This window comes from Engraulis encrasicolus, chromosome 16 (assembly GCF_034702125.1).
Source record: "Engraulis encrasicolus isolate BLACKSEA-1 chromosome 16, IST_EnEncr_1.0, whole genome shotgun sequence".
Classification (NCBI taxonomy): domain Eukaryota; kingdom Metazoa; phylum Chordata; class Actinopteri; order Clupeiformes; family Engraulidae; genus Engraulis; species Engraulis encrasicolus.
Genome location: NC_085872.1, coordinates 16,355,151 through 16,380,730, shown reverse-complemented (window position 1 = coordinate 16,380,730; position 25,580 = coordinate 16,355,151). Strand labels below are relative to the sequence as shown.

At 42.1% G+C, this 25,580-nt stretch overlaps 1 protein-coding gene across 2 annotated transcripts; it reads left to right on the top strand.

The window, feature by feature from the left end:
* Window positions 1–1,271: 1,271 nt before the first annotated feature.
* fam163aa (family with sequence similarity 163 member Aa) lies at window positions 1,272–23,916 on the top strand. Of its 2 annotated transcripts, XM_063220231.1 has the most exons (6): window positions 1,272–1,465; window positions 1,570–1,699; window positions 21,500–21,600; window positions 21,824–21,848; window positions 22,605–22,719; window positions 22,994–23,916. In XM_063220231.1, exons 5-6 carry the CDS (start codon window positions 22,627–22,629, stop codon window positions 23,384–23,386), a joined length of 486 nt encoding a protein of 161 aa, XP_063076301.1. In that variant the 5' UTR covers window positions 1,272–1,465; window positions 1,570–1,699; window positions 21,500–21,600; window positions 21,824–21,848; window positions 22,605–22,626; the 3' UTR covers window positions 23,387–23,916. The 2 variants fall into 2 exon arrangements, with proteins under 2 accessions (XP_063076301.1, XP_063076302.1); XM_063220232.1 differs by lacking the exon at window positions 1,272–1,465 and having other exon boundaries at window positions 1,476–1,699.
* Window positions 23,917–25,580: the final 1,664 nt, after the last annotated feature.

Here is a 25,580-nt window from a genome sequence, read left to right as displayed (position 1 = left end):
GTCAGCCATCCTGGATTGTGTCATGGATTTGGTTTAATTATCATACATATTACAGATACAAGTAAAAACAATGGCTTTATACACTTTAAAGCATTAAATATGCAGATTTAAGGGTTGCCTTAAAATAAAAAAGATCAACTGAAAAATGTAAACACCATTAAATGTGAATTTGCTATGCACAATTGTGGTGTTCATCTTGGATTTTGGTAGCCGACTAAATATTAAGGGAAATATTGGAAACGGATGGATTTGTATTCAGGGGATCCCTGTAAAAAAGGGAAAACCATGTTAATGTTAACTTAGGCCTACATAGGCCTACTACTCAGGCCTACTGTATATTGTCTCTTTGTCTCTCCCTAAACTTTGTCCTTATAATATCAATAGCACTCTGTAGCTATAGCTCTATAGCTTTGTCACATAAAATAAATAAACAATTAGCCAATGTTTTAGATAATACAATATTAATCAATAGGTCTTGTTGTGTGCTGGTACAGCAATATGTTAAATGTCTATTCTTTGAAAGGCACTGTCTGTTCCAGTCAGGTTCCAATGATGTGTGGCAGCATGTGAGGTTTGACAGTTTCATTAGAGTTGATTTATGGGGCAGGGCGTAATAGATATGCAGAAAATCCTCTCGGCCAGAGTAAGCAGTTAAAATATCAGTTCTGGAGAGCACTGGCTGACTGAGGAACGTGTGGATTCAAAGGTCCATGCAGCAGGCAGACAGTGGTATGGCCCTCGATGTACTGTTTGGTGGTCATCAGGCTCAGGCTGTGCAAGGAAAGATCACTCACCTGCTGTTGGGCATTTGCTATCTTTGCCGTTTTAAGTGGGTGTAGTGATAACCCATGCATTTGTCTGTGAGACAGTCATTTTGGTGACTCTTCTTTTCTATGTTTTAGCTTTAGGCCCACTGATGACTCTTCACTTCATTCTTTGACTTAATATTTATTCACATTATTATTATTATCATATTGCATGAGACAATTGCAATATTATTTCTTGATTTTGGTAGCCTACTGTAATTTGAAATGGCCCTCTTATCCCGATGCTGAAAACCGGGAACTTTGCGCATAGTGTTTTTTTTTTTAATCCAATGTTGATGGCTGTTCCACTGTAGGCTATTTCGCCATGTCCTTTTGGAAATACATTTTGACTTCTTCTAAGGCAGATCATGTGAAACGTGACGTAGCAGAGACCAGCAGCTTCACACTGGACCATTGCTCAAGGCGTATGAGGAGGACTTCTTTTCTTGAAGCGTAGCCATAACCTCTGCCGGTCGTAAACGACGTTCACAGGCTGTTGCGTTTCCCTTAGCGCCCCACAGCGCGCCTGAGCTACTCTCTGCATGGGCTGGATACTGAGCCGCAATCTCGGCTACAACACCAACTCGCGCCTCTGTAACCACGAAAATGCAACATCATTTCTCACACGACCAGCAAAGCTGAGGGAGAAGGCAGACATGGTGAGCAATATTAGAGACAACAACACATGATGTGTCTGTCATTCGATTAACGATGTCACATTGTCTGTATGTGTCTGTATCTCTTTTTCCGTGTATGCACGTAGCGGACAGTGGAGATTTTCTGCCAACGAAGCAAAGCATCGGGCAACCTTGTGCAGCCACCACGAGACGCAATCGGAGGCTGATATTTGGAATACTATACCGTGCGTTGGCAAAAGGCATTCGCAGATATTGGTAATGTTACTTTACCTGGATTTCCTTACCTTTGCATGCAGAATCATGGGTGCAATTATTCTTGTGTCATAGAAGCCTATAAGAAAGTGCATTGTGTTGCATGCATGTGAGTTTAACTGACTTAACACAGCGAGCTGCTACATCTCCAAAGATTCCGAGGCCGTGCCTGTTATCCATTTTATTTATAGGAAAATACAGCACAGACTGGACTACATGAGCAATGGTAGTTGTAAGGTGTCATGTGGCAATATTGTCTGAAAATACCAGTGGTGTAGCCTTCAAGAATGGAATGGAATCGTATCTTCTACCCTGTGTGTCCATGCACTTTCCATATATTTTCTAAGCACACCCTCCAGTGTCTCCAGCATTAAGTGCAATGGCAGTGATTTATTGCTTCCCTCTCTGGGGTAGCTGTCATATCACTCATCCTGGGGCAAATTTGGAGGTGTGAGGGAGGGCGCATCCTCATGGTCTGGGCTGAGATCCACGCAGCCGAATCTGGCTTGGCAGATGTTGTGCTTGAGGGACAGAAGGAGGAGAAGAAGGGTGAGTTGTGGAGAAGGCTTTGTTTCACGCAAATGCCTTTAAACGGTGGCTGTGTGAAGTTTACGCACGAAGTAGCATCCCAAGGTAGGCTGTCAGTGCAGGTGACATCTAATCAAAGTGGATCACAGGGGGTGGCTCCTAGTGAGAACAAAGTGCTGTCACTGCCTCAGAAGAGCTGGCTTCAACTGACGACCCTGATAAACCTGACCTCTTTGCAAATACCAAGCCGAATCTGTGTAGGTTAATCTGTATCAGCTAACATTGACCTGGGTAAGATTCCACAGCTGTTTTTTGGGGGGCTTTTTGCCTTTTTTTGACAGGACAGTGGAGGAGAGACAGGAAATGAGTGGGGGAGAGAGAAATGGGGAAGGATTGGTAAATGGCCCGGGCCGGAATCGAACCCGGGTCGCCAGCGTAGTAACCCAGCATTGGGCCATGGCAGGGCCAAGATTCCACAGTTGTTCAGCAGAATTCATTTCAGAAGAACATTGTACATGTTTATGGAGGCTTTAACTTAATAATTCATCCTCTATTCAGAACCTGTACCCTCTCCATACATCTCTGTATTCACTATCCTTCAGTATAGAGAACCTCTTGGTGTTTCCAGTTCACTTGTACAGTTTCTCGCACAGTTTCTGATCAACACTGTGTTTTGGCAAGTTATTGATATAGTGATATTCTATTCAAGGTCTCATTGATGGAAAGAGTCATTGTTTGAAACTTCCCTGAAATTGTATAATTTGGGAATAAACCATCAATGCACAGCATTTTCACATACAAATGTGCTTATTGTCCCTCAAATATGTAATTGAACCACAATTGTATTTAGTGTATTATAAACATTCGTTATTAGCTATGTCTAACTCTTACAGTTTAGAATATTATTTGCACTGATGGATTTTTAAGCCTTGGTTTACAATCTTGTTCGAGAGCAGAGCACTGATGGTATTTCTGTTTCTGTAGTTAATTGACTATTATTTTTCCTATTTTGTGTTTATTAATATCTGAATAAACAGGTCAGTTTCTCATTAAAAACCATTGTGTATTTCTCAAATTCACCTAATTCAGCTGGCTAGTTGTTATCAAGATTAAAACCCTTGCATGCTCCGATAGGCTGGTATCGGATCGGAAATGAAATAAAATATCTGTATCGGATCGGAAGTGCAAAAACCTGGATCGGGGCACCTCTGCTCCAGTATCAGTAATGGCTATTGAACGCATTTTAATGCCACGCCACAGGTAACGAGCCAAAATTAGGCCCAGGGCTCACCAGGTCTTCTCATTAGATGATTGGTCTACCTGCCAGTGTTGAGACAGAGTTGTGACTGAGTTTAAAAGAGATAGAGAAAGATGGAGAAAGACAGCACTTGCAAATGTATGTCACTATCCCATTTTATTGAAGCATGACAATTTTCACGAAGAAAATATCTGTATCAATGGCAATCTGTTCCAAGGTTCATACTACAGTCTTTCAGGATGGCATAGTTATCTATATAGTCTTTCAGGGAAAGCCTGTGAAAATTGTGTCAAGGATATACCTTAATCCCCTGTGTAAGTTGAATTGTATCCCACATGCTGTTCAGCTGTGAAATGTAGGTGTATCTTCATTCTTTCTCTTTGCCTTGTGCAACTGTGCCAGTGGCGCAGCTGTCCTAGTTTCAGATGTATTTTCTTCACTTACACGATGGAGATGAGTGCTTTTGAGGAGGATAGAAGGGGAGAGAAGTCTTGACTCGGACCACCTGGTGAAATTGCCTGGTGATGGAAAAATATTGTTACGGGAATTATATTTAAATAATTGAGCAGCCCTGGCTTTAAAATTGCAGGCTCACCGTGATTCCAAGTGCAAAGTTAGAGGCTACCTCACCAAAATATTCACGTCATTATTTAACAGTGGATATATCAGGACCCAGGATTCATTCAAAAATGATCAGCACTGCTACTTCCCATTTTGCTCAGCTGGCGTTTGCTCATGTGGCCCCCCCAAAGAAAAGGTTGATTTGAATAATGAAGAGGGACGTACGTACGTGCACCTCACCCCGTGCCCCATTACTTTGAGTTGGATGACATCATGGATTAGTTAAACAAGCCGCTCCGGAAGGAGACTTCAGGGTAAGGAGATGATGCTGTTTGTGTTTGCCAGGCACCTGAATAATGGAACAGTATCAGGAAGGCAACACATTTTGGCATGTTTATGACTAAGAAGAGGTAGGTGAAGGTGGTATGGAGGATGGGGAGAGGCGAGCGGCGTGGAGCGGAGCGGAGGAAAGTCAGTGTCTGACTTCGTTTACGCAGATGTTGCAGCATCTACTCGAATGGAAAAAAAACCCACTTTCACATCACATCATCTCTGACTGATTGTTTCTGAGCTTTGATTTCACGCTGTACATCTGCTGGCTCTGTTGTGCTGTGGTGGTCCATCCTTCAGATGGTACAAATGAGACAAGGATGTATTTATGGCTCCAGTGGATATACTCAGCCTGATAAATACACATTTCGGTGATTTTAAATGTAGAGCAGACGGAACGTGGCAGGATTTTTTCTCATGGCACCCATGTGAGGACATGGGAGGAGGCAGCAGTGGCCTACATGGGCCAGATTTACTGTAATGTGGTGATGTTAGGTTCAAACCCTTAACATTTGTAAATATGAAACACCTGAAATGAAAGACACAGAGAATCCTTAATTAAGTTTCAAACCGGCTTGGAGAGCGGATGGGGAGAACCGTCAGCTACCATTTTCCCCACCCGTTCTAAACGATGTAATAGCCATAAGTCATATTTATTGAAGGATTTTCCCTGATAACAATTATCTCTTATCCGCTAAGGGGAAAAGGGGGCGTACCCGGATAGAGATTAATTCATTCACACACACACACACACACACACAAACACATGAACACACTAGCCAGGCTGCGCCCTCCTAGTGACGCAACACCTTCGGCGGCGCTGCAGATCGAATCTCGATTGCAAGTCTATGATAATCAGGCAAGGAACACACAGTCCTTGGCCTGCCATGTGGAGATGCAACTCTGTTGTGTTTGGGCATTCCATTGTTCTGGTACAGATAAAGTCCTCGCACAGTCCAGTAATCTTCTGCAGCCTTGAACAGGAATTCTTGAATGTGAAAGGGCACATTTGTGCCACGGCAACATGTTTGCTTTCATATAGAATAAAATACAGTTCCAACATTTCCCCCTGTTTATTCTATATAGAGACAAACATTAACATCATCCAGTGATGACTTCAAATGATTTTTTCTTTAAATAGGTACACTTAGAGGCCCCGAGCATAATCCCCTGGGTCAGGGAACAGATCAGGGACCTGGATGGAATCGTCAGATTGGTGTGGAGGCTCATGGTCTCCACCAACAACATCATCTAGTGTCATCGACATCACTATCCTGTCTAGTTAGAAGAGCATATAGGTTTGACATTTTTTCTTCCATTTGTGCAATGGCAGTGGTACTAAATCTGGTGCACAACACTCTAATACAAAGAATACAACAACATCCACATAACGTGAGGATCGCCGCAAATATTGCAATAGACATGATTATGGACGCTGCCAACTGTCTGTTTTTGCCAACATTTCAGAGAAACCATCCCACACTGAAGTGTCGACCCTGGAGTGGTCTTTCATTTTCTTTTTGGTTGAGGGATCCCAGTCCCTCTATCGCCCTGGTGACACTTTCGTCAGCTGCCGTATTGTTCGGTATGAAGGAACAACATTGATAACCAAAAATAGAGCACACACTCCTATCGGCCAAAAGCATATCAACCGCAATACGAGATTGGAATGCCATTAGGCAGGTTGCCTTCAGTTGTTCATGGATGGCCCTGAACTCGAATTCAGTTTTGTTGCCCAGCGCCTGCACATTATAGTGGATGTTGTTCATTCTGTCCATATTTTTGTTTATAGTACACCACCAACATACAAATGATTCAAACCCTGATGCAATTTCATTCCACATTGTAGCTCTCTTATGTTTGTTTTAAAAAGGATCGATCAGGATACAATTTATTACAGAAAAAGTGAGATTACAAAAAGAATAAGAAGAAAATAAAAGAAGTAAAAGTAAAAGAAGAATAAAAAGGTTAAAAAGAAATAAAAATGAGACAAAGTCTCACAGCGTCTCACTATCTAGGTAGCATCCTATCTCTGGCGAATGACAGGCAAATCGATCGACAACTGACAAAATGGTGGCAACAGTTTTTATACCGTCTTCCTCATGTCAGCAGGTTACACGTATGCAAGTATGATCTTAGTTAAGGAAGATGTCGTCTCCATGTCTCCAGTAGTGACGAAGCATAAAAACACCTATCACTAAGGATAACACACAGCCTAGATGTGTCTGCTATCTGGAAAGTTAGGCGCGAGCACACTGTGCCCTGGCACAATGGCCTTCGACAGCAGAGGCTCTCGCTCTGAGCTCTCCAGATATCAGCAAAGTAACCGTAAACATACCACATTCCTGGCCCAATTGATTGGAACACAGGAATAGACAAAAGTTAACAACCGTATGGTCAATCAGTTGTTGGTCAGCTGCAAAATGCAGCAGGATATACCACTCAAATTCAACATTCCTCCCTCAAGATAAATAAAAACAAAGTTTTTTTCTTATCTTCAAATTAACAAAGCAAGTGAATGACCAAACTGTTAGACACAGGGATAAACAATAAGGACATTAAGGAAATAGGGAATAATAACCACCCTCAATCAAATACCCCTAAGCATGACGAATGTCAAATATTGTAAATATATTACTCAGGATTAAATTGATAACTTTCCCAAAAATTACAGTAAATTAACTGGTTGAGTGCATATTAGCAAAAAGTAGAAACTCAAAGAGAAAATAAAAACTATCAGTCTGCAATGTCTGGTTGTTTTACTTGCACAAGTCTGGCCTTGGAACAGACTTGCTTGAGCAAAACAACAGGAACACTTCAGAAGATAAAACAATAGCAACATAGAAGAGCAGGGAAAACTCCGGATTCTCTGCTAAATGAAATGGAAAGTAGAAGTATACCAGGCACTGTGAACACACTTAGAGGCAATAATATATTCACACAAAGTGAACGGGATGGCATGTAGGCTATATTGAGAAACGTTGACATCGGGTGCATCAGCCCGCAAAACCAGTCGTTGTTGGTTGTTTTAGGTTAGGTTAAGGGGTGAAGTTTCAGAACAAGGTTTCATTTAACATGTGCCCTATACACATTTTGTTTGATGCACTGATTAATCCTAAAATTAATCCTAAAATTAATCCTGTTTGAGACATGTGCCATCCACATGACTCAATAAGACTTAAGTAATTTCCGAAACAGACTTTGAGCACAGTAAATGATGAGAAGTAAACATCTTCCAACACCCTCCAGTTCATAGGTGCATGAGTGATTCTACGATTCCCCTACGCTTTTGGCAAAAGCAAAAAGTCAATTATCAGTATTTTTCCCAACTAAATGACCTAGATGTTTACATAGTGCCAAACAACAAATTGCCAAGCTTAATCTTAATAGTTAGTGGAATTGGCAAATCAAATCCACGGACTTAAAAGTGTAGCCGAATCAGAGAATCACTCGCATAGCCTACATCAAGGCAGGCTTTTTCAAACATTTAAAAAAAAAAAATAAATAAGCTCTCAGAAGTCAACTCATCCACACACAGACATTAGTGTGGAGGAGGTGCGCAGTTGTAACAGATTAGAGAGCATTATAATAGAGAAGAAACAAAAAATGTTTTGTTAGTTTAGACAAAACAAATCCCAAAGCCGCCCAACCATTCTCTCATAATCTATAATCAAAATAAAATAGATAGCTCTACATTCCCGGGGAACAACAATTTATCAAGAGCAAAATTATGAAAAAGAAAATTACTCTGGTCAGTATCTGACTATTGTGGCTCACGTTTACATTAGAGTTCCTTACAGAATAGGCGATAAACGCAAACTGACAAAATGTGGTGTTGACCACATAGTTCATCCAATATAGAATGTAGAAGAAACATTAAGCATGCCGTACAAAATGACTATACCCATAGTATTGGCTGTCTTTACATGATAGTTAGGCCTGCATAAATCACTTTGTAACAGAACTGAAATATATATATTGGCATTCAGTCCTCACTGTCCTTTTGTCATGAGGTCATGGTGATATAGGGGCCTAGCCCAACTCCTGCCAATAATGTCAGTACATTCAAAAATGTATTTTGTAAAAATAAAAAATTGAGTATGAGTAATATTTGAGAATCCAAAAATATTTGAGAATCCTACTTTCTCACACCATTCCAAAGTTTCACTGTCATCACCCAGACATACAGATCACTAGATCAACCAATCAAAATGTAAGAGATAAAAAGAAAGAAAACACAACTGCCATTGTAAAATACGCAACTTTAAAAGAAAAATGAAACAAACAACCGGACAGACCCTTTATCTAAGGTATAAAGGTAAGACCTTGTCTAACTTTAGGTCAAACTTTTCATGGTTTGAAAGAAAGAAAAAAAAATAACAGTTGTTATTTTATCAAGTGTTATAACTAAAATTATTACCCAATTGAAACAAAACAAACTCTGGGAAAATCTTGTGAAACTTATCAAATTAAAAACAAAATTCACTTAACCTAGCGATCATTGGTATTGTCTAGGTTCCTTCCATTCACAACAGCTGTGTTTCAGCTCGTTTCCATAACACTGGGCCTGTTCCTCAAAGAACACAAAAAAAGTATTATAGGGAAAACAACTTTCTTTCATGTACACTCAAGCCAGATCAATTTGAAATCAAATCAGAGCAAAAAATTATTGACTTCATGTATCGGCTACATAAAACATTTTGTAACGGAACTAAAACCTTATTGGCAATCAGTTTTCACTTTGATTGCAAGTTGACGACTGAAATGAAAAGACAGAGTTAGACAACTGTCTCTTTGTTTATAAATCAAACAAATGAAAATATAAGGATCCCAACGTCATCAAATTCAAACTTTTAAAAGCAAATAGAGAACATTGACATGTCTCATCACACACCATGTGAAGCAATGTTCATACTTACAGTATTAAACTAATGACAATGATAGATATTTAACATAACTTTAAGCTTTGGTATTGTTTTATCTAGGTCGGTGTTCAGTTTTTTTTAGGTCTTATTGTCTTTTCAGTGACAAACAGGTGGTTTAGCATACACTGTTGGAGGTTTCAATATTAAGAGTCTTTCTGTCTCTGCCACAGAAATTTGCATGTTTATAGTTGGGCCTGCTGTGTCTGATAAGGGTGCCTGCAGAGGACCTTGGGCTACTTAGAGAGAGCCTCTGAGCCTTTTAATATCTATCCGAGCTAATGTAAACATCTACACATAGGACACTGTTATCTTTGCTTGGGCGACGTTGTCAAGCGCCTCTGTGTATTCAGAGTCTAGTTTATCAGAGTCAACATTGTGCTCCAGTCATTAAAATAAACCATTAAAATTAAAATTATTAATTCATTAAAATTAAACCAAACCCATGATCCATTGATCAATAACTCATCAAAATAGAACATAATAAGGCAAGAAATTCGATGAAATAAAACAAAGAAATAAGTCATAGTTAAACGTCAATCAAAACAAAATGACAACCTAAATTTCTAGAAACGTTCAGCACATGTGACCTAACTCTCAGACCAGGTCCAAATTGGGTTTACTCACAGCACCTTTGGGCCATCAAATAACGCCTGCGTTATTTCAAGATCTCAAACCCATTGTTCTTTTAAAAAAAAATAAGAACAAGGAGAAAGCTTAATCTATTCTTTAGAAGAAACAAAGACATTTTGGTACTGTAAATCATGAAAGCAAACTCTTTTGCAACTACACTACACTACCATGACAGTGCACGGGGCCTTTAGTAATACATTATGACTTGGTCATTGCCATTCTGGTAACAGCTAATTTATAATGCCGTGTCTTAAAGGCTTAAACATTAACATGTTAACTTTCAATTGAAAATAGTAAAGAAACAACATAACTCCACAACCCCGTTTTCTCCTAATCAAAAATAAATGGGTAAGAATGTGTGGAAAAACAAAATCATGACAAAATCCTACACCTCAAAGTTGAATTGTAGAATAAAATAAAAGGCTTATTCTTATTTTAAAAATGTTGTTTCAACATGTGCACTCCCAAGCTCCAGCTAACTCTGAACACAATAGAGTACCTTCACTAAACACTCAAAAAAAAATTCTTCCACTCTCAGACATATTTAGGCACTCACTCCACAGATACACACGTACACTCCACAGACACATATACAATCTTTCTCAAACACACAGTGGGGTGTCCCACTAGGACAATTCATACAACAAATAGGGCCCACACAGACAGACAAACAGATATCCATATTACTTGCCTTGTATGACACAGTGTTATAAAATACAATTATTATTATTATTATTATTATTATTATTATTATTATTATATGGTAGGCTATCTGAGACATTAACTGCTCAGTGAGTAATCCAAATGGCTGTCATTTGCTTTTTTTTTTTTAGCACCAGAGTCACAGAGGAAACGTACGGGGGTCCCTTTGACCAGAAGGGTAATTTCAGGTCTAATTTTTTCTTGGTAAACCAATCCCTCTAAGTTTAGAACGACGTCTACCTCTTCCACATCCCCGTCCGTTTCCTCATTATCATCAAACCAGTCATCGGCCGAGGGGCCATGCCCGTACGGTCGATACTGGTGCTCTCGGTCTAGTCAGGAATTTTGGTGTTGGCCTCGACGTTGGCCGTGATAGTTTTGGTGTTCATTGTAGTGTTCCTGTTGGCCCTGCTGGCCAGGCCATAAATGTTAGGTTTGTTGTAGACAACTTTCCATTAAACCCATAGTTTTTTACCCAGTAACACAGCGGTGCTGCTGCACTAGGATTTTCTCTATGCACAATTTTCCAGTCCTTGCATTGCATTTCAGCAAGGAACTTTTCACTTATTTTGCTGTTACTGCCCCCCATTTTGTCTCTATGAATTTAGTCCAACGTCACAACACCTACAGTGCCTCTATTGTTGGATACACTTTTCAACAAGATAGCGATCAACGATCGTTTGTGGTAAGATTCACTTCAACCTCACAGGTGGAATCTTCTTGCATACAGGCTTCCACAAAGACTCGCTATTTGAACCTTGTTGTATTGGTATGAAACGTATTACCGAGTGGTAATACGAATCCTTTCACGCACACTTTCTCTCAACGCAGAGAACACAGAATTTAAACTAGTTTCTCGTACTAGGGGAGTCTGCCCTCCCTTTACGTTTACCTGATAGAGTCTAGAATTGTCAGGGTTTTGTCTTCTCTTATTTTACCGTCTTTTCATTCAATCCTTTTTAAATAAAAATAAAAATGTAGGCCTACTCACGATTCTCTGGTCTTTTCAAGATTCCCGTCAACCGTCGGATCCCAGCCTGCGAGGGAGAGACCAGTCCCGGAAACGGGTCTTAGTGCTGTGGCCACAGACTTTCCTGGTTCCCTCCTCGCGTGCTGGAATCGTCGGGTATCTTGGGATCCGGTTCTGAAGGACCAAGTAAATGTTAGGTTCAAACCCTTAACATTTGTAAATATGAAACACCTGAAATGAAAGACACAGAGAATCCTTAATTAAGTTTCAAACCGGCTTGGAGAGCGGATGGGGAGAACCGTCAGCTACCATTTTCCCCACCCGTTCTAAACGATGTAATAGCCATAAGTCATATTTATTGAAGGATTTTCCCTGATAACAATTATCTCTTATCCGCTAAGGGGAAAAGGGGGCGTACCCGGATAGAGATTAATTCATTCACACACACACACACACACACACAAACACATGAACACACTAGCCAGGCTGCGCCCTCCTAGTGACGCAACACCTTCGGCGGCGCTGCAGATCGAATCTCGATTGCAAGTCTATGATAATCAGGCAAGGAACACACAGTCCTTGGCCTGCCATGTGGAGATGCAACTCTGTTGTGTTTGGGCATTCCATTGTTCTGGTACAGATAAAGTCCTCGCACAGTCCAGTAATCTTCTGCAGCCTTGAACAGGAATTCTTGAATGTGAAAGGGCACATTTGTGCCACGGCAACATGTTTGCTTTCATATAGAATAAAATACAGTTCCAACAGGTGATGTAGTGTGTTTGAGTTCAATGAAATAGTATGGAAGTCTAACACTTGGCACACTTCCACAAATGCCTTAGCACAGCGCTGATGTATTGACAGAAATCAAGTCAAACTGGCTTTTCAATTTGGCCAATTCAACCCTAATGCACAGGACATGAAATACACACTGTGCTTTAAAAATAGAATGCCTTGCTGAGCAAGAATTACACCTTCTCCTGAGATGTGTTGGGGCAAGTGAAATCACCACACACACACACACACACACAGTAGTCCATTAATGCACGCCGTACCTCCTGTGGCACGCTGTAACAGTCATTGAAAAGTTAACTAACATAGTACTACAATATTATTACATAAAACAGGGCCTTTAGTAATGCACTATGACTTGGTCATTGTCATTCTGGTAAGAGCAAATGTATAACACCGTGTCTTATCGGGTCAAGAGAGCTATTCTTTTTGGTCTTTTTGATTAATGGCTGCACGACACATGGAATTGATTGTCTTTGAACCATGTGGACTGTTCTGTTTCTTTTTAATGAATGCAATCAGCAACGTTTCATCTGGTTTTTGTGTAGATGTTGCGTTGGTCCTTTCTGTGCTTTATATAAACACTGTTCAAATTAAAGGAGCACTGCCACCGCAACTGCTGAATAAGACCCAAGTCAGCAGCTGAATGTTGCTTTACTGCCTGACATCTGAAGCTGTCTGTTGATTTGTCCTTGGAGCGAGATGTGCCTGCTGGCTGGACAGCCATAAATCTACCGGCAGAGCTCCACTGATACACAGACGCATGCGCACACACTCACGCACGCTTGCAGGCAGGCACGCACGCACGCGCGCAGACACACACACGCAGACACACGCATGCATGCATGCATACACACACACACACACACACACACACACACACACACACACACACACACACACACACACACACACACACACACACACACACACACACACACACACACACACACACACACAGAAGCAGCAGCAGCAATTTGACAGAGGGGGTTGTGGCACCCTTATACAGGAGTAGAAGGCTCAGACTGGGCCCCGGTATGGCACAGATGTTGCAACTTGCAATACTCCAAGGCTCGATCAGGCTAAAGCCCACAGTTGCCCTCCTCTCAGTGCTACAGCAGAGAGTAGAAGTCTCTTGCTTTATTTTCTGAAGCTGTTAAGATGCCAGCAGCATAATAGAGCAGGGACATGTATCTCTTGGCATTGCGTAAACTGTCTGATGCCATAGACCCAGCCGAAGAGGATGGAGTAAGATTAGGAGAATGTTTTGGATTTTAGCCATACGGGCAGAACTGTTGCTATTTTTTCTCTGTCCGTGGGAGTATACAGTAGATTGTACTACGGTCTGTCAGCCTGTCAGGCTCAGGAGGGGGCATGACAGCATAACAGATGGAAAGCCTGGTTGCATTATCATAAGCGTGCATGAGTCTCAGTCTCAGCTGCTTTCGAGTACTGTTACAAGAGCCAGGCAATGTAATTTGGTCGTTCAGTCATGAAATTCATCCTTCCTTCATCCTGCTCAAATCCATACACTTAATCTCCTTGAAGGAAATAATGTTCCTGGCCCGAATACAGATGAAGTCGCCTGGACCATAAAACTTGCTATATAAAATCACTATACATAAAAAATGTTGCTACAGGGTCAAAAGACTAAATCCCAGAATCACCAAAATGTGGTATGATCGTATACAGGATCCATAACTTGCGGCGTGTGTCTGCCAAAAAGACGATTAGGATGACGCACGTGGAATCGGCACAGTATCATCATCACAGGCAGTACTTGATATGAACTGGGAGAGACAGAGGCCTCGGTGAGATAAGGCGAATGTTGGCAGGAGACAAGCACAAGCCTTCTCCCTACCCGACCCCTTACCGCCGCAGCAGAGCTGGGCAGCACCAAAATATCCAGTTCTGTGCTCTGTCTGCTCTGCTCACACGCCTCACTGTGTGGAGGCTATCATTCTCTCTGATTGCTCCCTGGTGCTGCGCTGTTGTTCTTCCATGTCTCTGTGACATTTTACAAAGAGAAATTGCACTGGGCTATAATGGACATTCTTTTATGAGGGCTTTAGTCCCCCCCCTTTCCCCTGACTTAATTTCAATGTCTTTATTCCAGCATTAATTTGAACGTCTAGCCTTGGCTATTTCCAAATGTGCCTCTTGTTTTCCGTTGTCTTCATTTTACTATGCACTCCCATGTGTTGTAATGGATTTTTGTTTACTTCAGGAAGGCATGTGACATGCTGCCATAGGTGACTTTTACAGAGGAAGGAATTCCTGAGGGTAGGGCAGACGGAATCTCAGGCAGCTGTATCATCAGGTAGTTTCCTCGTGATAGAGAGTTAGGGCCTCCGCACATTGGCTCCGACAGCACTGCGGAGCACTTTCGCTTCTGACACAATTCTGACCCCCAAAACCCAATTTCACACCAACATTCCATGGATAGTCAATGGGCGGCTCCGACAAAATAGAACTCGCCTCTAATCGCTTGCCGACATCCACGAATGTCCGTGGACATCGGCGCCTGTGTGCGGGGCTGTGTTGACAACAACAGAATCGAACTTTGGCAGAGCAGTGCTCCGCACTTTGGCGGAGTCGATGTGCGGAGGCCCTTACAGAGATGAGCTCGGTGTCAGCTAACGATGGCTCTTGGGGTCCACTGTGCCCCGCTATCTCAAACAGCCAATGGCAGATAGCACATACTGCGGTCAGTCACTATGGAAATACTGCTGTTTCAGCCACAGACTTATCATACAGGTATTGTGTACAGATTCAAGCACTGACATATATTTTCTTTACTTAACATGTTTTCTCTATAGAATATCTTAACTGTCAGTAAATACTCTCTAATTCTCTACAATATAGTACTGTAGTTTTGTCCCTCTTTTTCTGTCATTTGGATTTTTTCTTTCATCAGCTATCGTTTGCGCAATGACGTCAAACAACCTCAGTTTTGAGAGAAAGCAGGCGTAAACTACTACAGCTATCAGGTTGAAAACAGTGGTGTGACTTGTTTATGTCTATCCTACCGGATGCAATTTATACCTGCTTTCTAACTTCAGGTGAAAAAGCCCCCTTGCATCACCTTAGGTACATATTCTGTGGGATGTGTAAGTGGGTACCAACCTGTATATTCTGTGACAGTTGTATTATTTCATGTTTTTGCATTTTTGTTGCACATAGCCTACAACAGGCTACATGCCCTCTTTGTTAATTTGTCCTCCTCACACAAGTGCTGTCACTGCATCATTAAAAAGGACTACACACACACATTGGACATTTGGAACAAGTAGGCCCTGTGGAGAGATTAAATGATCATATTAGAGATTATTAGGGCTGTTATTGGAGTGAAGCACCATCGATGGTTGATTCTTGCGATCTGTGGGGCTGTTGGTTGCTGTGAGAGACATCAAAGCTATACAGTTTGGCCTTAAGAAAATAACTGTAAAGGTTACATAGTAATTAAGCTGACACCTGTAATACTAGAACGTACAGTAAGCATGAGGGTGTTTGTAGTGCAACTAAGGGCGCACGCAGTATCTTATTGTACTGTAGTCCTATAGTGACATGACTAATGATGACCAAACACAAAATGAATGGATGATGAAAATGATATTAATAATACTAAAAATAGAGCTGATAAAATGAATCAGGTTTCCCTTTATGATATCCTATATTGTGTCAGCATAGAATCTCAGTGATATCATATATCAATATGGAAAGAGGAAAATGTGTACATTCTAATATATGTATCTTCAGACTTTTAACCTCTGTGTTGACAGTCAATCATGCACAATGCATAGGCCACCTCAGAGACAGTGAGTCATTCCCAGACATCCATTCCTCATACTGATTCTGACTTCTGACATCACACGGATTCTGACTGATAGCCTACTACGTATCTACTTTATTTAATTACAGATAAGAAGGGTGGGTGCCTCAGGTATAAAAACAAGTCGCTTGTAAAGCGCTGAGTTCATAAAGTGTACAGATAGCATGAGCTAAAGATGCCTGGAGATTAGCCTACTTAAAACCACTGCAGCCCTGTATAACAGTAGAGCTAGCAGAATGACCTGAGCAGCACCACGATGGAGTACATCTCACGAGTGTCAAAGAGACAGTTTGTCAGTGATGGAGAAGGTGTGTGTGTGCGTGCGTGCGTGCGTGCGTGCCTGCGTGCGTGCGAGTGAGCGAGTGAGGGGGTGCTGGTGGTGGTGGTGGTGGTGTCAGAGCACTGACAGGCAGAGGAGTAAGTCAAAAGAGCATTCTTGTGTACAGCTGAGCCGTGCTGCTGACCACTGCCATTTCAGAGAACGCAGCACAATCGCAGGGATTAAATAAAGGCCATTGGACGACAGATGAGCAGCCAGTTCAAACTCTATAAGGCTGAGGGAGGAAGCAGGAAGGGGCGGGGGAAAGGAGAGGAGAACAACCAGAGATGTAGAGCCAGCCAGAGCGTACTGAGGACAGCGACAGGACAGACGGTCGGTCTGAGAGAGACAAAGGTTGGGGTGTTAAAGGGGAAGTGGGTCAACAACACACAGCCTCCGAGATCATAGATGCCATGGTAACGGAGTCGGAGATATATGAGAGTCTGCTTATTGATCCGCAGACTCATTGCTGTAATAGAGGCAGCCGGATGATGAACAGCGGGGGGGGCGCTGACAAGGCCTACTCCAGGTCACAATGCCCTCCCATCCGCCAGCCCAACCAGCACGTGTGACGGAGGTCTTCCAGCACCTGCTCGTGCCCCTCGTGGAGCGAACCTGCGACCTCGTCAACTACAACGGTTCGGAAATGGGAGGCACAGTACGATACCGCTGGACTGAAGGACCAGTCCTCCAGCTCAACGGCATCGACACTGTATGAGGCTTTCGGGAGGGAGGTTTACTAACGTTCCACGCCTACTCTGCTAGTTAGCCTCCGTTAAACACGCGCCTGCCTCCCCGTCTTCCCTGCGTCCACCTCACAGGTGGATGTGGCTTCCATGAGGGCTCTGAGGAGGCTTGTGCACTCTGTAGACCAGTGATTCTCAAAGTGTGGTCCGGGGACCACTAGTGGTCCGCGACAGAGCTCATGTGGTCCATGAGGGGATTTCTACTTTTCCAAGACCAGCTAGCAGTACACTATATTTGTAACATTATTACAAAGATAAACAAAGCTGAAGTGTCATTTTCACCACAATAAAACAGACTTGTAAATGTGAATAAAAAGTAAGTGATCTGCACCTAAATTAGCACCCGTCAACAGTCAATTCAGTTGACATGTGGTCCCTGAACATTTCTGAGGGGACAAAGTGGTCCTCGGTCTGAAAAAGTTTGAGAACCACTGCTGTAGACACACACACCCACCACAAGGCTACACACAAACACGTACGTTTGCACATGCATGCATACTCACAAATAGGGCTGTGGCGATATTGTATCGAATCGTGATAATCGGCATTCATGTGAGTCACGATACTGTATTGCGTTTCAAGGAGGCAATATCGTGTCTTTCAAAGTTCTATTACCCTTTAGTCCAGAAAACAACCACATGACATGATGTGATAGTGCTTCCAAGCTTCGAATCATCATCATTATTATGATATCACTTTAAAAAATATATTTTTGCCGTTTGCAACCTATTCCATATATAAACTATCATATTTCTTATTTATATTTTATTCTAGAATGTTGTCGAAGGTGAAAAAAGAAAATAAATTAAGTAAATACCGCAATGCATCACAGTAATAGGCCTACATGTATCGCAGTGAATCGTGATAGTGATTGCATCGTGGCATGTGTATCGGGATGCACATGGAATCCCTTGCCAATACCCACCCCTACTCACAAGTGCATGTGCAGGCACGTACAGTAGGTTTTCATTTATAAACATTGGTGTCCATCATAATGGGCTGCGGAGATGTGATCCACAGGGGCAGTGTTGGGCAGCTGCCAGTCCACCTGCGGACGGTGTCTTTTACTCTTCAGAATGCATAATTGATGCTCCATTTACCAGAGGACTCTCTAGCGGAAGCAACGACCAATTTAAGGAGCCATTTACTTTAAGCTTGTCTTTTATTATTATGGCCCGGTGGCACGGGCTGCCTGCAGAGATGGTAGCTGCGTGAGGGTTTTCTGCTTCCGCTGTTTTTGTTGTTGCTGTACTAAGCTCATGTTGTACATTGGGTATTTAGTGTTTTCTTTGCTCTTGAGTGTTGATGTTTCATTTTGTGACACATATAATTTGATATATTTAGCCATATCCTCCATATATGTTCATGTAATAACTTTGTGTGCAGTGCTCTACATTCACCAGCTAGTGCAAGAGTAGGCAGGGATATACGTAGTTCATGGCCTTGGCCTGACAAACTTGATTACTGTGTGCATATCACTCATGCACATATCTCTACAGAGACCACTCGATTTTTCAGACGTCTTATTAAGTGCTTTGAACAGAACCTCTTATTGTGAACAAAATGCCATGACTTCATCCGTTGCTTCAGACTTTCAGTAATGTCATAGCGATGGTGTTATAATTTAGTTGCATCTTTTCAACAGAGTGGACCAATATGCACTCAGAGACTGTGTGAGAATACTGCTGTGGTAGCTCACATTAGCGCAGAGCCTCTGTTATAACCCTACGGTCACCAACATTGTAATGGCTATGTCTTAATATGTTACTTAAGGGTCTCTGCAATGTCATAGCAAGGTTGTTTTGATGTAGTTGAGTATTTTCAGCAAATAATGAATAGGCCCGGCAGTGACCCCATAGAGCTCTGTCTTTTTATTCTTTCTGTCCTTATGCTTGCATGTCTGAATCACAGAAGCCCCTTTTCTGCATCTTCTATCCATCCCCTCTCCCTTGTCACTTACCGTAGCTGCTCCATGGGAGCGTACCTATGTTCGCACGCCCCATTGGTCCCACAGCCCATTGTTCCCACGGCCCACTGGTCCCACGGCCCATTGGTCCCACAACCCATTGGTCCCACAGCCCATTGGTCCCACGTCACTAAGACTTTTTTTCATTTTTTAAGCCCATTGGTCCCACAGTCCATTGGTCCCACAGCCCATTGAAGTGTTTGTGATGTGGGACCAATGGGCTGTGGGACCAACAGACCTAAAAATAAATTAAAAAGTCTTAGCAATGTGGGACCAATGGGCTGTGGGTCCAATGGGCCTGTGGGAACATAGAGCTGACCCCCTGCTCCATAGCTAGCTGTCTGCTGACAGGATGTTCTCAGGCAGAGACACCTTTTCCGGTGGTGAGTGAGGACTGGAAGCAGAGTCCTCAGAAGACCACCGTCCCTTTGCACAGGCGTAGGTACAGTACATCCCTGCTCACATGGGCCCTGGTGGAAAAGAAGAAGAGGAGGAGGAGGAGCGGTGGAATCACAGTGCCTGCCCTGGACACATTCCAGGGAGAATAGATGCCACATTGCTTTTAGCCACATTAGCATACCCCTATATAATTTAGTGCTCCGGCTTAGAACCAAAATGGACAAGGGAAGCAGCTCGCTGTGGCTTGTGCCTGCTGCAATTCTGTTGTCTTACCCTGAGGTGTTTTTTTCCCCAATGATTGTGCCGTCTCCATTCTTGAGGGTTGCATGGTGCCAGTATGTTGGTATAGTAGATCCTTTGAAAATTATAGAAGAAGCGCAACACTGCAACAATTACGGTCAAGCTTTTCATTTAGATCCAAAATTTCTCATTTAGATATCAGGAGGCATGCTTTGATATTTTGGTTGTATGTCCAGTATGGTGTCATATCGTCATGTCAATCTAGCTACTGTAAATTCACGGTATTGTTCTGTTTGTTTTCTTGACTGTGTTAACATATTACGGTGCATTTTATTACTGCATGATGCCATCTCATTGGACAGACTGTCATGTTATATTTCATGCTTGGAATTTTGCCATTGTGTACCACGTGTTCATCTCTTAGCTGGGGAAATTGACATAAACGACATGTGTGTATGTAATATTCATAGTGTGTACATCAGGGGTGTCAAACTCATTTTGGTCCGGGGGCTGCCTACAACCCATGTGGACCTCAAGCGGGCCGCATTAGTAACATCATCGCAAAAAAAAAACACTTAAAGCAGAGGATTAGTTTTCAATACTATCGCGTTATCTTTTCAGCATGTTTTAAAAGTGTGTTGAATATGTATAAATCAATGCAATACTGATAATCCTATGCTAAATTTCATTGATTCATTGTTAACCGTCAATTAATAAAATAGGGACAGTTCAATTTTTTTGGGGGGGGGGGTCTTTTATTTCTTAGATGGTATTTCCTGCATTTTTAACGCATTTTAACATCCCGTTTCCCGTTTCAGCTCAATACGAACCAATACAAATACAATTATATTTAGGCCTATTATTTAATTATAATCAATACCAATGAAATACGAATAAGAAGTATTAACATTTGATCTCTATATATGAGGTCTATATATGAGCTTTATCAAATGCCTGTCACAGTACAAATTCACCATTTATAATAGAAGTGTGATGTGCACTTTACTACATAGAAAGTAGGCTATAAGAGAGAGAGAGGACCATTGGGTTAATGTCACACAGGTCTCGATTTTGCCCCCAGTGGTGTAATTGTGCATTTCGGTTATTTCTTTGAAAAAGAAAAAAAAAATTACATTTAAAAAAAAAACATCCGGGTCGAATCCGACCCTCCCGCGGGCCGTATGTTTGACACCCCTGGTGTACATCATTTCATCAATAGGACAGTTCCGTCATCCCTGCAGGCTTATAGACTCTCTTTCGCCATCTTGTGGGTGGCTGAGGCTACTATTTGAATTCCAATTTTAACCAAAAAAATTTCAAAAGTTGGTGTGCTGGCTCATTGTATTGTAATCACATTGCTTAGGGCTGTAATTAATTCGTATTGAGCAGAACGGGCATTAATTGTTGCTGCTGATTTGTTGTCACTGTTTCTGCTTCATGAATTGCTGTACTCAAATGAGTGCTATATGTTTACTGCAATGTGCAATAATGTGTTTTATTAGGTCTTTGTGTATGTTTTGTATTTGTGTTTTTATGTAACCTGTCAGACAACTTAATTTCCGTCGAGATTAATAAAAGTACTCTACTCTACTCTACTCTACCCAACAGAGGCTTTATCCAGTAGAGACCCATGCCTGGTGCCCCTGAAGAAGCAGAGCCTACAGACCCCGTGGCGCGCTCACACACACCCCCTCACCCGCTCTCCTGATGTAAGTCTCACCGCCGGTCTCTTCTGCTCCGCTGCACCCCGCACACAGCACAGCACAGCACCACTCTGAGCACTGAGGCACTTTATCATCTCTGTGCCAGTGAAGCGCTTGCCGTGGTCTGAGAGTATTTTCTGCACCCACCTCTGGTGTCGGAGCGTTTTCTGTGTCAGCCATGCATCATGCTGTAAGATTATTTAATGAGGACCGTTTGTTGTCTCGGCAGGTACTAAAAGCACACATTGCTGAACGTAAGTGGCTATTTATGTTCATTAGGTGTTTGAGATACATTAAAGCAGGAAAATACTTGTTTGGCTTAAAGGATAACTTCAGCCAATTTCAACATGCAGTTGTAATGCTTACACTACCCTGGACAATACCTGAGAATATTTTTTTTTTTTCTTCAGCCTTTTCCGAGATCCTGGTCATTGTCATGAGGGCAGATTTTGTTGACATTTCAAAAATAACATCTTGATTTATTCCCAAAAACATCCAAAAGGTTATGCGACATCAGCAGACAACTAGCAAACAGCGATGCCTTTTGGGAATATAGGCCTATATTAAGGATTTTTAAATGTAAACAAAATCTGCCTCCATTAGAATAGCTCAGATCTCGGAAAGGGCTGAGCCGAAAAACGCAGCATCACCGGGTACTGACAAGTCAAGGGTAGCGTGAGCAATACAACAGCATATTGAAATTGGCAGAAGTTCTCCTTTAAGTCAGCCCTGTGTACTGTATGTAAATGACTGATGGCCGTGGTACTATGTACCAGATGTGATTGTACACGTTTTTGTATGTTTTAGTATGCTGTTGCTGCTCAAATTTGTGACTTGTAGTGGCAACAGTAGTACATGTATTGTCTGTTTTAATGTGTGTTTGTTTTTAGCTCCCTGCCCAGGGACCACAGATGTAAAATAGCTTCTAGCTAACTCTGGTACTAGATTCTGTCTTGTACATGGTCCCTGTCAAATAAGCCATAAACTAAATCATATGTGTGGATATGCAGGGTTTGATGGAGAGCTGGTCGGATGACAGCTGGAACTGTTGTCATAACTGGAGGAATTCTCGCCACGGTGATACTCCTGGTTATCATAGCAGTGCTCTGCTACTGTAGACTCCAGGTAATTGGGTGTCTTTATGTTGATATGTAGCGTATGAACGGGTAAAGCACAACACAGATAGACACAATCACACTGCCTAGTGTACGCACACATCTGCCCATAGTCATACAGTGCATGGACACACACACACACACACACACACACACACACACACACACACACACACACGCACACACACACACACACGCACACACACACACACACAGTTTCATATGTTCTCATATATTCACTCTCACGTTCTGTCTCTTCCCTAACCTCCCTCCCCCGTTGGCAGTATTACTGCTGTAAGAGGAATGAATCTGAGGCAGATGCCGGCTCCATCGGGGACTCTCAGCCACAGTTTGCCTGCAACGCATGCAGTGCCCCCGGGGTGGACGGCTCGGCGGTTACCCCTCTCGCGCTGCCCTACGAGCCGCCGCCGCCGCCAGCGGCGTTGGCGTTGCCGCAGCCGCAGGCCCCGCCCAAGTTCTGCCCCACCTGCTCGCCCTACTACATGCGCTCCATGGACGACCTGCGCAACGGCGGCGAGCGGCTGGCCTTCATGCCCGCCCACTACGAGAACCCGTCCGCGTCCTTCTCCATGTCCTCCTTGCACTCGGCACCGCTGAGCAGCCGCACCACCCCCGACTTCTACACCAACACCCGGGCCATCAGCACCGACGTCTGAGCTGCGCCTGAGGGGGCCGCCTGCCCTGCGGCACACACCCTACATGCGGCCCGCCTCACGGTGCAACGCCACCAGGCTCCTCCACACCCCCATCCCACCAAAGGACAATAAACAAAGACAGTCTTCTTCTTCGTCCACTTCCTTGTGATGTGATACAGACAAAGCAGGCCACTTACAGTACCTCAACAGGGGTCACCTCCAGAGGTCATCTCAGATACAGAACATGCACACCTACTGTACCAACGCCACCCCCCCCAAAATGCACCGTTGCCACTGTTCCTCCCTCACCCCTGTCCATCCCCCCTTCTCATTGGTACCGTCCCCTTTCAAAGCTTTTTAATCCAGTTTTGTGATTCCCTATTCTGTCAGCTTCCCTGCTCTGCTGCAGTCTTTTGCTCCTCTTTGTTTTTGACAGACATGAACTGTGAGGTCTGTGTGCAGTGTTGTGTTTCTTTTCTTCTTTCACCCAAGCAATTCATTTTTATCTTCCTGTTTGCAAAAAAGAAATCCGAAAAGCTGCAGTTAGAAAAAAATGGAAATGTATGTTCATTGCTCGGCTGGGGATTTGGGATTTTTACATCTACGGATCACTGTGTTTTTGTTTGTGTTTTTGTGTTTGTTTTCTATAACTCATAAGAACAGAAAGGAGTCAAACAATTTTAGGGTTGTCTCTATGCAAGTGTCATATGGCAGTTATTGTAATGAAAAAAAAAAATCAAGGCTTCCAAAAGACCCACTGAACTAACAGAGGTTATTACTTTGTGATAGCCTTAAATATGAGGGAAAAATGCATATTTGTTCACATTATTTACCTGTTTCAGGGCTGCTATGTCAGGGTGAGAGTGGATTTGAATTGTTTTATTATGAAATTACCTCCACGATTCTTTCCACATAACCTGTTCATTGTTTAGGAGGATATTACCTCTTTGTTGTGAGACAGCAAAATGTGCTTGCATTGAAAAGTTATTCACACATTGTTTTATATGACTGTTATAGTTATTTACATTGTGTAATATTTCTTTTTATACTTCTACACATTATCTTGTGTTTGGTTTTATTTGTAGATTGTGCCATTCCCAACAACAATGTGTGTAGTGTTCAGCAAGGTATTTACTGTATGTGGGATTCCATTCACTGTACCACTGTCTTTTCCTTCTCTAGTTTTGATCTTTTCTCCTTTGAACCTTTAGTATTTATGAATTTGTTAGCCTACACACCATCACTCCCTCACTAAGACACAAGACTTCCCTGCTGTATTATGGGTGACAGAAGTATTAAACATGTCGAGACAAGTATTATATAAATACTGTAATTAAAGTTTTTCACTGTGGTCACAAAGTGTCATAAATATCCATATTCTAGAATCATATAAAGCCAGTTATTAATACAATTCTATCTCATTGGTTTTATTTAATGTTCTGGTATCAGTAACTGATACTATTTTATTTAGCTTTATAGCCATACAACATTTATTTGGAATTAATTTGATAGCCTTTTGTTCTGATAGCTAAAACACACAATTCAGGAATCCTCAGCAGAACACATCTGTTCCTAAAAGTGTTTTAACCAGTTTTAAAACTCATCATAATTTAATCTGAGACACCTAAAAAAAAAGCACCACCAGTTTCACAGAATGTTCACTTTTGAATATAAATAAATATTTATAAATGCCTGTACACACATTTTGAGTTGATTTTATGTTGACAAACAGTTTAACATGCATGGGTAAATTGCTGTTATTAATTGATTGAAAGTGATGTCGTTCTAAAAATGTCTATACGACTTGTTTATTGGTGTGTGTGTGTGTGTGTGTGTGTGTGTGTGTGTGTGTGTGTGTGTGTGTGTGTGTGTGTGTGTGTGTGTGTGTGTGTGTGTGTGTGTGTGTGTGTGTGTGTGTGTGGATTTGAGGACTTGCAGATTTCAATTCTCTACTGACAACTCAATGTGAATAGTTCAGCTGATGGAATTTGAAACACTATCATGGTGTGCTTACATTTACCAAATAATCACACTTTATGCATTACATTTAAATGAATGGGATTCAAGACTAATTCAAGTCGTTTAAGTCCACATACTTCTCCCCGTTAAGGAAATGTGATTTTCAGAGTAATTCGCTCTTCAAAGCTGATCATCAATCATACAATTCTAATGAATGAAATAATCTAGTTCAGTTTGTCCTATAAATCTCTGATTT

Bases quoted from the DNA above. Each gene is read 5' to 3' on its own strand.
- fam163aa (XM_063220231.1), top strand. From the start codon at position 22,627: ATGACAGCTGGAACTGTTGTCATAACTGGAGGAATTCTCGCCACGGTG. The intron at 22,720-22,993 runs GTAATTGGGTGT...CCCCGTTGGCAG, and splicing joins TCTGCTACTGTAGACTCCAG to TATTACTGCTGTAAGAGGAA.